General features: G+C 38.5%; 2 protein-coding genes across 2 annotated transcripts in view; one reads left to right on the forward strand and one right to left on the reverse strand.

The window, feature by feature from the left end:
- The window catches only part of CCDC146 (coiled-coil domain containing 146), a 114,445-nt gene that overhangs the window by 27,265 nt on the left and 69,918 nt on the right, over positions 1-17,262 (forward strand). The gene's annotated exons all lie outside the window — the stretch shown is intronic.
- On the reverse strand, positions 8,249-14,093 carry FGL2 (fibrinogen like 2). The gene is made up of 2 exons (XM_049642863.1): positions 13,294-14,093; positions 8,249-10,818 (listed from the first exon to the last, which is right to left on the reverse strand). The coding sequence occupies exons 1-2, from the start codon at positions 13,907-13,909 to the stop codon at positions 10,112-10,114; spliced, it is 1,323 nt and encodes a 440-aa protein (XP_049498820.1). The 5' UTR covers positions 13,910-14,093; the 3' UTR covers positions 8,249-10,111.

The following is a 17,262-nucleotide window of genomic DNA, read 5'->3' on the forward strand; positions in this document are numbered from 1 at the left end:
GTGCTTTGTACTTAAGCAGAATGTTTTCATCAGTGAATTCTGCCATGTAACCATGGAAGTAAAATAGTGTTTGGAGAGCATAGAATATTTGTTTGGCCTTTTCTGTCAGAGTTGTTATAAATTCTGACTTCGCTGCAGGAAGAAAATAAATTTTAACTGCTAGGTTAAGTAGGGACATTAACACCCTTGAAAATGTATTAATTTTTAAAATATCTCCTGTCACCAGAATATTATGTAATTGTGTTGTTAAGATACAAAAAAATATGCCTCACCTTAAATTGAGATTTAATTGGAATCATTTTCCACTTGAAAAATTCACATAGAAAGTCAGAGCAGGGGTGATACTGAAATTTACTTATGAGTGTACTTTACCATGGAATCACCATAGGTAATTTGTCATGCAAAATTAGCCCATTTCATGAGAAATATACCAAGAAAGCCAGGAAAGCTGAAAATGGGTAATGGTCTACAGATGATCAACAAGTTTTAGGGAACAGAGGTTGGTTTAATTGTTGGGCTTTTTTTTTCAGGGAAGACTTTAGTTAAGTGTAAAACATTACCTCCCTATTGCAACATTACTCACAGCAGAGAAAACATTGGAAATGCTCCAAGGAAAGTGTCCAGCACAAGACTGGCACTCAGCATGTGACAGCTGCTTATCATTATTAGAATTCAGAAGGAAGAATCTCTAAACAAAAATTAAAAAAGGTTACTTAATTAACTGGTAAAAATTTGATACTACAGTTACTGAATGGGAAATAAATGTAAGCAAACAGTTTTGTGGACCCGTCTTTGGATAAACTTGTACATGAGCACAAACTATTTGCTTCTTGCAGGAAATGAGAAAGCCAATTTCCAGAGATAGAAACTGAACGAGTTTTCAAATTCTGCATGATTCCCAAATAAGATGAACCTTTGTATAAGGCCTTTTGTAAGAGAGAAGCAATTTGTCTTAAATGGCATCATCCTTAATTACTTGAGAAAACTTTGAATGCTAGAGATTAGACTCAGATTTTGAGAGTTTATATAATTATTATTTAGAAAAAGTCTCATTCAAAATACTTTGATAAACATATAGCATCATGCTATACACATAGTAGGCAAATAATAAATATTTCTATTAAAATAATAAACATGAATGTAATATCAAGTATTTTAAGAGGCTAAGACAAAAAGGCTACTTATTTTTAAATATGATTTTTTTGGAAGAATTTATATCCTGAGAGGTATAGTGTGGGTTTCCTTCTGAAAATTGCTAATAAAATAATGCAGATCTTTTTGAGATACCTTGTGATGTCTAGGAAGATGCTGATCACAAGTTAGCTAGATCATAGTTTTCGTTTTGGTTTACCCCTGGGACTTTAGGTGAGCAAAAGTGCCAAGGCAGAATTGAATATGGACATGGGAACAGCAGGCTGCTGACCTGACAGCAGTTGTCAAAGAGTAAAAGGAGCAAAGGAGAAGGAGCCAGGCTATGGGCTTGTGGAGGAAAAGAGAGACAGGAAAGAAATATTCCAGTTCAAGGAATAACAGCAGCATGAATCCATAGAATTTGTTACAGGGGATTTAAAGAAAACTATCTGAAGTTCTTTTATGTCAGTCTATTTTATTTTTTTAAGTTTATTTATTTATTTTGAGAGAGCTCAAGCGAGAGCAGGGGAGGGGAAGAGAAAGAGGGAGACAGAAAGAATCCCAAGCAGGCTCTGTACTGTCAGTGCAGAGCCTGATGTGAGGCTCAAACTGATGAACTGTGAGATCATGACCTGAGCTGAAATCAAGAGTCAGATGCTTAACTGAATGAGCCACCCAGGCGTCCCAATGTCAGTCTGTTTTAAATAGCATTGTTCAGGGGTGCCTGGGTGGCTCAGTCATTTAAGCGTCCGACTTCAGCTCAGGTCATGATCTCACGGTTTGTGGGTTCGAGCCCCGTGTCAGGCTCTGTGCTGACTGCTCAGAGCCTGCAGCCTGCTTCAGATTCTGTCTCTGGCTCTCTCTGCCCCTCCCCCACTTGTGCTCTGTCTCTCTGTCTCTAAAATAAACATTAAAAAAATTAAAATAAATAAATAAATAGCATTGTTCAAAATATGGTAGCTATTGGCTCATGGTGATTTTTTTTTTTTTTGTATTGACTTTTGACTCTATGAGCTGCATATCTAATTTATTTCAGTGGGCAGGTTTCCTTGCATATTATAGCATGTGTTACAAATAGCATACATAAGCCTGCGTGTGTATCATACATGTTCATCAGTGTGTGTATGTGTGCAAACACACACAAGGGGAACCTACCCATATACAGAGGACTACACCCATTTCCAGCTTGACCCAACATTAAGTAAAAATTGCCTGTCAGATTCATTTATAGCCATTCTAGTGTTAACACTTTGAAAGCCATTAGAAACAGAAGATTTTGGTTATTGCTAACTGGGATAACTTTTGGAAAATGTTTTTGAAAGAAACAAGCCTTGACATCATTGATGTCTCTAAACTAAAGAGTAAGGATACCTGGGTGGCTCAGTCAGTTAAGTGTCTGACTTTGGCTCAGGTCATGATCTCACGATTCATGGGCTTCGAGCCCCGCATCAGGCTCTGTGCTGACAGCTCAGAGCCTGGAGCCTGCTTTGGATTCTGTGTCTCCCTCTCTTTTTGCCCCTCCTCTGCTCATGCTCTGCCCCTCTCTCTCTCAAAAGTAAATAATGAAAAAACAATTTTTAAATAAAGAGTAAAACCAGTCTCTGCTTAACTAAAGGTTTATAATAATAGCAAACTAGTACCCTAATGATTTAAAATGACCATACGTGATTACTCAGAGTTCAGCATTACACTGTTAACAAAGAACATTTTTGGTCTGTGGCCTAGTTCATAATTCTCTTGCTCTCTCTCTCTCTCTCTCTCTCTATACACACACACACACACACACACACACACACACACACACACACACATAAACACACCGTATCCTACATCACAGCACTCCAACTTCACAAGGTGCTGTGTCCCAGAAGATGCAGTATCTGAGACTTCAATAGGTGACCCTCCTCCCTTCTCTGTGAAGTGACAGCCTAAGTCACAAGCAATGATTTATAGAATACCATTTACAGAATACAGTATTCGCTTATAAGACATGTAGTAATTTGGGGCATATGGGTAGCTCAGTCAGTTAAGCATCTGACTCTTGTTTCAGCTCAGGTTATGATCTCACAGTTTGTGATTTTGAGCCCCGCGTCGGGCTCTGTGCTGACAGTGCAGAGCCTGCTTGGGACTCTCTCTCCCAATCTCTCTGCCCCTCCCTTGCTCTCTCTCTCTCTCTCTCTCTCTCTCTCAAAATAAATAAATAAACATTAAAAAAAGACATTTAGTTTCTCAACAAAATACTGTTGCTGACAGAAGCAAGAAAAAGCACATCTAAATCTAAAATAATCTAGAGAAAGTTGTGATTCCAGTGGGAATAAATCTCTGCCCTCTCCATAAGGCAGCAGCCCTGTGACCTCTGAAAACGACCTAGTTCTAGGGTGGGCAGGGTGGGGGTGGGGGGAATGCAGCTGTGCTGGTTCCTCCTTATCTCCAACTTTTCTTCTGGGAGAGTCTTTGCTCCATGTACACTTACTAGGTTATCTCATTGAGGCCCATGGATGCCTTACCATCTACATTCTCGTATTTCTAAATATAGACCTGCATTTCTGAACCCTAGATGTCTTCTCCGTACATCATGCTCTCAAAATGCCATCCGCTGGGATGGATTATCGATCTCTGAGCTTAGAATGTTCAAAACTGCTGATCGCCACCCCTCACCCCATGCCAGCTACCAGACATGCTCTCCCTGCAGCCTTCCCCACCTCAGTGAACAGCAGCTCCGTCCCTCACAGTTGCTCAGGCCAAAGTCTTGTCGTTTTCTGTGATCCCTCTGATCTTTTCACCATCCACCCCCCCACCCTCTCTCACCGCCCCCCCCACCCCCACCCCCGCCCCCACCGATCTCTGGTCAGCAAATTCTGTCAGCTTTGCCTGCAGGACTTACTTCCCTGCAACCACCGTGGTGCACATCTCTCTCCAAGATCATTGCAAACACTGTCAGATGACTGTTCGTGATTCAGTCGTATTCTCCACTTAACAACCAGAGTGGCCCTTTTCAAAGTGGGTGAGATCATGTACCTCCTCTGGTCAAAACCCTTAGGGCTTTTACCTATGTGGAGGAAAAGGCAAAATTCTTACCATGACTTTTAAGGTCTAGATGGTCTGACAGCTGCCACGACACCCCAGCTCCCCAGCTCCTCTGGTCTCATCTTCCAACCCCCCTCCGTCTTAGACTGTCTGCTTTTCCTACACTGGCCTCCTGGCGGACCCTAAAACAGGCCAAGCACCTTTGCACCTGATGCTCCTTTGGCCTGGATATCTTCTCCCAGCCATCTGTCTGGCACATTCTCTCATACCTTTAAGACTGTTCAAATGTCACCTCTTCAGGGAGGTCTCCCCAGACTGCCTATGTAAAATAGAATCCTTCCTCTCATACTCCTTATATCCCTTATCCTGTTTAATTTTTATGGCATTTTAATATATTGTTTATTTATTCATCTCCTCTGATAAGATATAAACTCCCTGACTACAGGGTTTTTGGTAACTGATGTATCTCTGACTTCCTAAAACACATGGTATCCACTCAGTAAATGCTTTTTTGAATGAATTACACCTGAATCCACTTCAACATTTCTATCTCCACAAGGCTTTACGTTCCAAGACATTTCTGGCTTCTTTTTTTAGTTAGCGTGAGCTGCTGTCGAAACTAGGTTTTCGTTAACTAATCAAATGAACTATTAGAAGCAAACACCTCTGCTCAAGCTAGCCCACAGAATCCAGAACTTCTGGTAAATATACCCATATCAATAGATCCGGTCTCATCTGAAATTCTGTTTTTTGCTTCCTTAGTCAAGCAACCTCAAAATCTGTCCCCACATGTATTCCCCAGCTTTCTGCTGATAAAAATTCACAAATTTGTATAAAGGCTTCTCCTCCAATTTGACGTCATAATTTACATGACAGCATGCCCTGATTACAGGTCTGGAGAGGCTGAGGAGTGGGATGAAGGAGCCTCACGGAGAATAAGATCTCTCCCTCAGAAGAGAAAGCAACACTCTTGCAACAGGATGAGCCTCCTCAGTGTGGGGAGAGGGGCCACTTCAAGGAGCAAAGGTGGCTCATTCACATTTGGGAATTCAGGGGAGTGAGTTCTCCAAGTATACCCAATTTCCCTCATTCCTATTCTCACTTCCAACTCTTCCCAATCAGTAAACAAAAGAAACCTGGCATAAATACGATTCAGTAGACATTGCATTTTGGCAAGACACAGGATGAAATTAGTTGGGATTCAGCCAACTCTCTTGTCACCTCTGGGGAGAGGGAGGAGATTGGAATTAAAGGTGGTCTAGAAAGGGGTCTTTAGTCTCATTGTAATTTTTAAAAATTAAACCATTCATGAATTTGGTATGATTAAAATTAATTTCAAAATTATAATATGGTATAAGAAGTATGAAAAAAACACTTTTTTTCTTTAGGAACACGGGTAGAACAATCACGGTGTGTTCTGGTACTGTCATGTGTGGTATGGACACAGAGGCACGGTCCCAGAACCCCTTCTAAATTAGAGGTTTGCCAGTGTATGTATGTATCCAGTCTATAGTATATCTGATCCTCTCTTGCCAACTTTCCCCCTGGCTTCAACCACTTCTCGCCTGTGTTCACAATCTCCCAAATCCTCAGATTTGACAGTATCTGCTCCTTCCCCAGTTATAACTCCAGCTTCCTCAGACTACAGCTCTCTTTGGTAACATATTTATGAACCACTTTGAATAACAACACTGTCACAAATTGGCTTTACATCCAGCCAAACAGATTGATTTCAAGGTAGAACCCAGACAATTGTTGAATAATGTACATATAATAAGGAATATATAGGATGGTATAGGACCGAAGAAGAGGGGTACCAACCCCCTCCTAATGTTACCAGAACAGAATGCCCAAAAGAGGTAACTATTTAGGAGAAGGGAGAGGAGGATGGGGAGAAGGTGATACATATATATATTCTAGGTGCTTCGTATGTTATCCTCTCAATAACTCTATTGGGCAGATTCTACTGTTATCCATTTAAAAATTTTGTTTATTAAATGTTTCTATTTATTTGAGAGAGAGAGAGAGAGAGAGAGAGAGAGAGAGAACAGTGGGGGAGGGGCAGAGAGAGAGGGAGATGCAGAATCTGAAGCAGGCTCCAGGCTCCAAGCTGTCAGCACAGAACTCAACACGGGGCTCAAACTCACCAACTGGGAGATCATGACCTGAGCCGAGGTCAGATGCTTAACAACGGACTGAGCCACACAGGTTCCCCTACTGTTATCATTTTATAACTGAAAGAACCAAAGGACTGTGAGATTAAGTGCCCCGACTGTTATCCATTTTGTAACTGAAAGAACCAAAGGACTGTGAGATTAAGTGACTGTGTTTGTGATCCCACAGCTTGCAGATGGTAGAGCTGAAATTCAAACCTAACAAGTCCAGCTTCTGAGTCCCTGCTCTAGATCACGAGCAGTAAGAAGACAAAACTCTGGTAGAGGATGGCCTTCTATCTAGACCAAGGGAACAGTATACACAGAATAATGAAAACTTCAGGGAATGTGGGGATTGTGCAAGAACAGGGGGTTTATTTGCTGGATTTATCATATAGGAAATGAGCAGTTGTTGGAAGGTTTTAAGCAGGGCAATAATATGATAACAACTGTATTTTTAAATAGTCTCTCTGACAGTGAAATGGAGGGTGGAAACTGGATGCATGGGTTACTCTGAGAAAGCATTTGCATTATCCAAAGGAGTTGATGAGGGCTGAGCCAGCAGGAATGTTAATGATGGAAAAAGATGGAGCTAAATGCTGCAAAACAAAACGGAAACTTTTGTATTTCAAAGGTGTCAACAGTATGCTGGAGGGAAGTGAGATAATGGTCTTCCTGTTAATGAAATAGAACTCATTAAAGTCTTCAAAAAGAGTCAAAGGTAAAGTCTAGTTAGGTGAACATTATGCAACTTTTCAGACAAGAGTAAATATATAAATATTATTTTACTAACAATATTTAATGTTTCCATATTGCAGAAATAAATAGATGTGAAGATTAAATCTTTTATTTTATAGGGTGGTTAAAAGACATGAGACATAAACTTATTTATACATAAAAGAAAAGAAGAACTCTAAATAAAAGCTTATCATGATGACATTACCCATCACTTTTACTTTTAAAACCTTTCCCTGGGTAGCCACTCAAAAATAAGACCAGCAAATTTTGTTACTAGAGTATGTTTTATACTTTGTATATTTAAGCTCTTTATTGGACAGATGTGTCATTCATTCATTTGAAGCATTACTGCCTATAGGAAAAATTTGATTTTTCTTCTTAGCAATGAGTGGATCAGTTTCACTTGGAATTTCCTTTTTTTTTTTAAGGACTTCTATTTTCACTTATATATTCTTTTTTTTTTTTTTTTAAGGTTTATGTATTTTTGAGAGAGAGAGAGAGCACAAGCAGGGGAGGGGCAGAGACAGAAAGAGAGACACAGAATCCAAAGCAGGTTCCAGGCTCTGAGCTGTCAGCACAGAGCCCGACACGGGGCTTGAACTCACAGACCAGGAGATCATGACCTGAGCGGAAGTCGGAGGCTCAACCGACTGAGCCACCGAGGTGCCCCTCAGTTGGAATTTCTAAGGACTAGTTTTAGTCAACATTTTCAAAGAATGATAAAGTTTAGAAATAAAGTCTTATTAAGATAACAAATATTAGCCTTTAAAATGGAACCAATTTGTTAATAATCAATCCACATTTGTGAACATTAGCACATATTAGTGAATAACTATGTTAAAGCAAAACGCTTTCAGATATAATCTATTTCCATCAACATGTTAAAGATTAGCAAAGCATAAAATATATTTTATAAATGACATGAAATGATAAAGTATAAAATACATTTTATAAATGACATGAAATGATTTCAAGAAGGAATTTCTATGTCACAGAATTTTTTATTGGAAAAGTGTCATAAAAGTATAATAGAAATAAAATTGATCCTTTGAAATAAGTGGAAAGATAAAAGGCAGCTTTTGAGTATTTACATGGATTAATGGATTATTTGGCAAATCTTCTGAAATGATAATCTCATTCCCATTATATCAGTGGATACTCGCTTTATGAGCTATTTTTCTTTAGAACTGTATTTTGCGAAGAGTCCGTATATTTTCCTTTTTTCAGTGTGAGAAATAGAAGTTTGAGAGGATCAGATCCTGCTTCATGAGTCCATTTTTGATCATGGGAATTGACTTAAACTTATGCATATATCAACAATTACATATAGTAAATGAAAATTCTATGTGAAATAAATACATTGTATAAAATAAAAATCTTCTTAATCTTTTTTTAAAAAAACAAAAAAGAATAAAAGTGTAAATCAGTTACATTTACATCTGTTATACTATTGAGTAGATATGAAGCTTTTGAAATGTACCATGATATTTTGTATTTTGGCTGTCACAATTCTCTTTGCATTTCTCTTGCCTTAATACTTTAATAGTATTCATAATAACTTAATTTTCATCATGTGTACCTGAAAACTTTGTATGTCATATATTTTTAAGAGTATCTTGCTTCTTTTTGGTTAGAATTTTCTATAAAGGGCAATATTTGAAAAGTTACTTTGTTTCCTAAAGCTACTATCCTTAATTATTTTCAAATTATGAGTAAAGTTGCATCTTTTTGAGTATATTTTGAGTTACTATGGTAGAAACAAACTAGAAATTAAAGATTGAATACATTTCTATGACTCACATACACTATAGTGTATTGTTTCAAATTTTATTCTAGAGTATATTTTAAATGTTCAACAGAATACCACTGTTCTCTCTGAAATGATCCCTTTTTTACAATGATTAAATTTAACACACTATTTTTTTAATAATCTGTAAAAAATGGTCTGCACTCCAGAATTAGTGAATTATAAAAGCTTAATATATTTTAGTTTGGTTAAAAAAAATAAACACCTGTATTTAAATTTTCTGATAAAAATATAAGCAATACACCAGTTAGGGTTAAGATATACATAATATTTGAACTACTATTCTATATATATCAAAATACATATGTCTTATAAAACTTAGCTTTCTATGAAGTGAATCACTTAATGAAAATATTGCTTTGGATATAAATGCTTTGGCCCTCAGAGTAATCTAGTCTATAAATAAATGCTTCATTCCCCACCCACACCTACCCTTCCAAAAGAAAGCTTACCAGTAGTCATGCACAGTAATGAGCAATCTTAAATTAAAAACTGTTGTGCAATCAAAGCAAAGGAAGCTAATTTTTATAGTAAAGCAGTTTTAACCATCCAACACCTAAAGAGTTATCAACTGTGAATTAATAACCTTTAAATCATGGTCTTTAAGGTTGAATTAATTTTCTGAATGCTTTTAGGAGTGACATTATGCTACCACCAAAATATTTTAAATGACAAATATTTTACATTTCACAAATAGTACATGAACAGGTTTAATTACATGTATTTCCCTTTGTCTGGGAGCTAAAATGCTGTAGGGTCTTCCTGACCCAAAAGAAATGCCATAAATCGAGAAGGTTTATCTCAGAATGAGGATTAAGGTATTTAGAGACATAAAGAGCCAATAACTGACTATAGCCTGAAAAAAAGGTATTTAAATCACAATCAAAATACAGATTACTTGTGTAAAAATCCAGCCTGCTAAAGAAACAATGATTTCATAATTATAGCAAGTAACATAAGTAAATAGAAAATCTTTCAATTAATAGAAATTAAGGGAATCATAAATCTAATGTGTAATTCTCAACACTCCCAATTGCTTTGCAAATATTCATCTGGATAACAGTATAACAGCAACAAAAGACGCCTATAAAATGTGTGCTTTTTCAGCTTTATTTCAAATGCTGTGTAGCATAAGAACATATTCCTAGAGATAAATTTTTAGTCATAGTAAAGGAGTATAAAACATATTCCAAAGTGCTCAAGGAATTAATTGCCCTATTAGGTAATAAATACCCAGAGGAATGAGTTTAGTGATTTATGGCTTAAAGTGCTTGGGTCTCAGCATCATTTTAGCCTCTTTGAAGGAGGACTTGTAGCCACCAGGGTGTGCCTCAGTTATACCAGGCCAGGTGCCCCAGAAAATCCCATTACGGACACCTCTATATTTTTGGTGATAATATTTGCCATTTAAGTTTGCAGAAAGACATGCATCAAACCACCAGCCTGAACTGTAATAGAGCCCACAGTTCCCAGAGGGGTACCGATCATTGTCTCTATCTGGGGTGGTGAAATACTTCAGATCATGGTTGTAATGTTTACTGAAATGTAAGGCATCTCCAGCTGTGCCGTTATAATTACCGATGTGCAAACGGTATTTGAGAAACTCGTTGGCCACGTAAAATTGATCATACAAGGCATAGAGTTTGACACCATTAAAGTCTTCAAGATCAATTCTTAGAATCATTTCTTTACTTTTGGTCAAAAGATGAATTTTATCGTTCCCCAGCCAAAATTCTCTTCTGAGGTTCCCAAAGCCTACTTTGTAGTCTTGCCATGTTCTGGTGAAGTTGGTACTTCCATCGAGACGTGCCTGCAGCACTGTCCAGCCTCCCCCCATGGTCTCCATGTCACAATAAACTTCGAAGCTACTATTTTTGGGATCCGGTGTGACTCTGTAGGTCTCACTGCTTCTTTTGCCTATTGTGTAGTAGTCAGAGCAATCTTTATATATTAGATGTTGAACTGAAGGGGGAAGAAGAGAAAGACATTGGATTTTGTTACTAAAAATGATGCATATGAAGAATTCTTTATATGTACAAAAGCAGTTTGATAATTTAGTCAGTGGTGTTCATGAAACCTTGCTCTGCAAAATTTACTTGAACCTGTTTAGCAAATGTTTATTAAAGCCTCAGAATAAGAACTTGGTGCTATAAAGCAGACAAGGCTCTCCAACATACTCTTGGTTGGTAATAATAGTAACAATGTTCACAAAAAACAACAACGAAGTCAATGAAATAGTTTTGGTAATTTAGTAATACTTAGTGAGTGCTACTTATGTGTTCTAGGCATTCTGCCAAAGACTTGATAACATTTTCACACTTAGTCTGCACGTTGACCTTATGATGTAGGTATTATTTCCAGTCTGCAGGTGAGGATACTTAGTTAGGGTCAAAGAGAACCAGTGGCTTGGTCAACTTCACAGAAGCATTAAGTGGTAGAGCCAAGGCACGTACTGAGATCTGGCTGGCTGTAAAGCTTGTTCTTGTAACTACTGCATTCCTTGGTCCTCAAGGTCAGATGCTTCCAACCCTTCTAGAACTGCATTCCATGTTTACAGAAGAAGCAGAGTTTCTATTTCCTTTCACCTAACGGGGCTGATATCCTCTTCTGCCAGAAAGTTTTATAGGATATGTTCCAAATTATGTATTAAAATTCTAATGTACAGACTTGATCATAAATTCATATTTATTTTACTTTCTTGACAACTAAATTAAGAAACTCAAGTAAAAAAAAGATTTTTTTTCAATAATATACCAATATCCTTTTTTTAATGCTTCCATGCATACGTTTGCAAACTTTTCTCTTTCCAATATTTTATTTAAATTCAAGTTAGTTAATGTATAGTGTAGTTCTGTTTTCTGCAGAATTTAGTGAGTCATCGCTTACACACAACACCCAGTGCTCATCACAACATGTACCCTCCTTAATGCCCAGCACTCATTTAGCCCATCTCCCCACCTCCCCTCCAGCAACCCTCAGTTTGTTCTCTGCAGTTAAGAGAGAACTTATGGTTTGCCTCCCTCTCTCTTTTTGCCTTATTTTATTTTTCCTTCCCTTCCCCTATGTTCATCTTAAATTCTACATATAAGTGAGATCATATGGTATTTGTCTTTATTTGACTAACTTATTTCACTTAGCATCATACTCTCTATACCAACATTCTTATTCTGAATTTATTATCTGGAACGTATTTAGCCAGTGTTTCACATGTTTGGTTTCTAGAAAAGAACAACAGGTGGTTATGTTCAGGATGGTTCTGTAGGAATCAAATACAGGTATTTACTCTTAGATAATTTTTATAAGGATTTGGGCCAGATAAAGTAAGTTACTACTCAAAACAAAATCTGTTCATGTGTATTTAGAACTCAAAGTATTTCAACATTTCCCCTAAACTCTTAGTATAAAAATAGACGGTAGAATTTTGTTCATATCGTTACAAGCTGCCATGCAGCAGCAAATCTAGTGTGCACCCAGGGATGTCACCTAAGACGTGAACTTCTGCCTTGCCATTCAGGGTATGTTCAGATATGGGCTGGCAGGAGTATTAGCAACAGTGGTCCTTGAAAGCCCCACCTTCAGATCCCTAGCAGATTCCTTGGGGATGGAGCACACATGAGGTGCTTGTTCCAAATGAATGTGATCTCCATCCCAGGCACCATATCCCTTCAACCTTACATGCATGGTAAGTGGAGGTCCTAATGCAGAGATGGCTTTCCAAAGTGTAACAAGACCATCAGCAGCAGTGAATCAGGTGGAAAGCCAGCATTTGGAGGAACCAGTGCCACAGCTAGAAGTTTGTGGGCACAGTAGGTAACTAAGTTTGTGGTCTTCTGTCATGCCAAAACTCTCCCCTTAAAATGTTTTTGTGCCACACAAAGCAAAAAGTTTTGCACACACATGAAGCCATATAGCTGCTTTTATTCCATTTATAAAATCTCCTGTTTTCACTAGATATTTGGGATTATGATTGGCAGATAAGTTAAAATCTTGCAAAGATTTCCTGTGGCCACATGAGAGGAGTAGTCAGCCAACCACAGGAAACTGACTTCCAATGAACAAAGCACAGCTGGAAATACTGCCTTATCTGTGTTGTCTTCAAACACTTCAATGAGGAGATATGAGAAGTGAAATGCAGTAAAATATTAAGAAATAATATCTCTCTACTTTGGTTTGTGTGTAGCTCTGGCATTAACAAACAAGATCTTTGAAATTGAAAGTGCTTTCTAATGGATACAGAATTATGATTTTTGTAATTAATTCTTGTTTCTGTGGTCACATTTGCAAAGATATTAGTTTTTCCTGTACTACCTTGATGAATAAAAGGCTTAATTTCTTTCATCTGTCCTTTGTCTAACTTCTTTGCAAAAGTTAATGATTATAGATCCTGTCTAGCTATATAATATTCATGAACAGATGGTAAGAAGACATTATACATACCTGGACGTGACTGTATTTCTTCTTGATTGGGACACTTAGATGAACACTTGCCATCCAAACTATTGACTACAAATGTTAGATTTGCCACTTTGCTGTCAACATAATTTTCTATGTTGTTCATATTTACAAGGTTGAGCTTCTCCAGGCGACCCTGAAGCACATCGATCTCCTCCTTTGCATTCTTTAGGTCAGAGGACAGCTTGTTAACCTCACTCTCTAATTCTCGAACTCTGTTGTCATCGGCTTCTCCTAGCGCTCCTGGGCTAGGTAACAGCCGTCCATTTCTGCCCGGGTCTCGGCTGTCGTCAGCTTGCAGTTTGCAGTCTTGGCAAGATTTCTTGAGGTTATTTACCATTTCCTTGAGGTTCTGGACTTCCTTGAACACCTCCTCGATCCTGCCGAACTGCTTCGGGAGCTGAATGGTCAGTGGCGGTAGGCTCACCTGGTAGGGGCATTCGCTCCCCTCCTCGCATTTCCCTCTGCTTTCTAGTCTCACCGGGCAGGCATCCTTGGCCATTTCATCTTTAATTTCCTCCGTTTCATTGTTCGCCACAACCAAAACGCCATAAGCCGCAAGGACAGCCGAGCTCAGCCCCCACCAGTTGGCTAGCTTCATCGTTGCTCGGCGGCGGCGGTGGCCCTCACCCCAGCGGGGACGCGTGCGGGCCGGCGCTGTTTTAATAGCCGCAGCTGCCTGCCTGAGTCAGGTTTTCTGTGTTCTCAGAAAAGGGCGGGAGCGCTTGCATCACCAGTTTCAGAATCACAGAGGAAGAGGAGACTGTCCTCTTTACACGCAGCTTGCCAAAACCTGTTATTTATTCTCAAAATAATACGCATCAGAATTACTGTGGTTGCCTGGGTGTACAGATTCCTCAAGTTTCACTTTTACCATTTAGTTTATGAAGCACCAGAAAAATCTTGGATTTCAAAATAATTATGCTTGAAATAAATTGTACTTAATGCCCCTGGAAAAACTAGCTTTTAAAGATAAAAAAAAAAAATTAATGTGCTAGTTACCCAGACTGAAGAACAGAAAGTTTACAAAAATGGAAATGGTCTTTTTTTCCTTTGTAGAATGGGGTGAGTCATCGGGGATTCTGTATATTCTTCATGTTGGAGTTTCAGGTGAAATGTTAAGCACTTAAATTTTTTTGTTAATATGGCAAAAAGTGCAGCTTTCAGACTCATGCCATGCACTTTTGTTTCATCTATTTGAAAAACAGAAGAAAACTGGTAGAAAGGGGTTACTTTCTATTCCTTTGGCTGTAGCCTAGCGTAGTAGAAATGTCTACATGACAAAAGGTACATCATTGCCTTTCATCAAAACCAGCAGCCTCCTGCTTTCCTTCACCACGTTTGTGATTATATTCTACAGTTGCCCACATGTGAATCTTTGAACTTTTCTTGGCTCTGTTCAGATTCTCCCTCTGTCCCCGGCATCTCTGCCTCCTCTTCCCACTGACAACCATGCCTCTGTGCTCTCTTCCTCCCACGGTGGGTTCCTCCACCTGGTCTCTATGCCACTTGCTCTAGCACAGCCCTGCCCACTTGTCAGACTTATGCCTTTTCAGACTTTCCTTGGTTTAAACCTTTTATCAATTTTCAACCTTTTCTCCTCAGAGGCTGAGAGGCAGGAAGGAGGGAACAGTTTCAATGGGAGAAACCACCTTCTTTTTAGTTGTTTTGCATACTGGCATCTCATATAAGGTTTCTTACTTTAAAAAGGATATTTTTTGCTTTAAAAATAATTTCAAAAATAACTGACATGGATAAAAATCTAGATTCTTTATTGTGTTTTAAGGCACTCTGTAATCTATCTCAGTTATTTCCTTAATTTGATTTCCTATGACTTTTCTATATATCCCCTTCATTCCAGCCAGATACCCTAGTCACCCTCTTTATGTTCTCTAAATGTGTCAGGCTCACTTTACACTTTGGCGATTGTGTTTATTCCTGAATACTTGGAAGACATGGATTCTAGCCCTGGATCTACCTGCTCTTGAATATACAGATCATTAACTTCACTGAGACTTGGTTCCTGTGCTGTGAAGGAGATATTTGGCTATTATTCCCTCATACAAGAATGATAGTTATAAAAACTTTGAGTGAAATGTTAAGGGAAAAGAATGCATTTAAGCATAACATTCTTTCCAGACAAATTTATCAAACATGTTTTACACACCTTATACCTCATTTTCCTCCATCTTCTTCCAGGTTTTTAAAAAAATTAAGTTTGTTTTCTCTTCATTCCATTCAACATAGTCAAACCAATTTAGGCAAAATTTTTTAACCTTCTGACTAAGAACATCTAATTAATCTCTTAATTTCATTTTTCTCTCCTCACCCGCTTTTAAGCTCTGACACTCCCATGTTGTGAGGGGAGAAATAAATGAATGAATAGATAATTTTAAAAGAAAGAGAATGATGATAATATAGATAATATATAAAAATATTTTATAAATTAGAAATATATAGGAATAATATTTAGTTTAAGGTACATTATTTTTTATAAATGCCCTTATCTGGTTAGGGATACAATTGATATATTTAGCCAATTACTTATTAAGGATCTTCTATATATTCAGTGCTCTACTAGGTTGTATATAAAATGCATGCCATGGCCTCATCCATTCAATCATTTATTCATTCATCCACCACCCACCCATTCATCCAACTATTCATTCATCCCTCCATCCATCCCTCCCTCCATCCCTTGCTCCATCCATTCATCCCTCCATCCATCCCTCCATCCCTCCATCATATTAACTGAGCATCCTCTACATGCAAGACACCATTTGAGGCACTTAGACTATGCTAGTGATCAAATCAAACAAAAATTCCTTTTTCCTTCGTAGGCAGGGGTGTTGAGGACCTTGTATTTTCTTCATGTTGGACTTTGAAGTAAATCATAAGCACTTTTAAAAGTTTCTGGGAGGCCTGAATGGCCCAGTTGGTTAAGCGTCCAACTTTTGATTTCTGCTCAGGTCATGATCTCATGCTTCGTAAGATCGAGCCCCACATTGGGCTCTGCACTGACAGCATGGAGCTTGCTTGAGATTGTCTCTCTCCCTCTCTCTCTACCCTTCCCCTGCTCACACACTTGCATGTTCTCTCTCTCTCTCTCTCTTTCTCTCAGAATAAATAAATAAACTTTCAAAAAAAGTTTCTGAATCTAATAAAAGTGCAGCTTTCTGACTCTTGCAGTGGGCTTTTGTTTCATCTGTTTGAATTGGAGATTTGCTTTTCAAGCATCGCTGCTGATTCTTGGGCCCTGCGCCCCACCCCCCCCCCAGCCAAGCGCCAGTGGCACATTCCACCTAAAAAGCTTGGATGTTCTGTGGGAACCGGCTCCTTCAGGACCCGTAAAAAAATTCCCCAAATAGAAGTACTGATTTACTGATCAGTTCTCATTGACACTGGCAGGTGATCCTCTGCGTTCTCAGTTTAAAACATCACTGGTCACTTACTGCAGGAAGACACTAGGTGACTACAACATGACAGAGGTTCAACCTGCCTAGTGAGTCTATAACCCATGGGGCCAGAGAGTATGTGCTACAATTATGCGAGAATGTTCACTAATACTATCTCGCTGCCTCCTCCCATCTCTGCAGTTACTAAGTGCACTTGCAGATGAGCAAAGAAAGGACTCAAAGCCTGTTTTACAGTTTTTAAGAACCTGGAGCTTACTCCAAAGTTCATGTGTTTTCTCCTATGCCACACGGCCATGTAGGGGGAAAGGATAACACTGGGAGGTACGTTAGTACCACGTTGTGGGAACCTGGTGCTTCATCACTGCTTAGATCAATGGAGAGCCACTGAAGGTTTCTGAGCAAGGGAATACTGTAATGAGTTAAGTACTTTAGAGAAATTAATCTATCAGTGAAATACTCGATGCACTGGAAAGGGAAAGTTTAGGCAAGGAGAGCGGTTTAGGGGCCATTTTTATAGTTCAAGTCATTGTTTCCCAAA

Source organism: Panthera uncia, chromosome A2 (genome assembly GCF_023721935.1).
Source record: "Panthera uncia isolate 11264 chromosome A2, Puncia_PCG_1.0, whole genome shotgun sequence".
Classification (NCBI taxonomy): domain Eukaryota; kingdom Metazoa; phylum Chordata; class Mammalia; order Carnivora; family Felidae; genus Panthera; species Panthera uncia.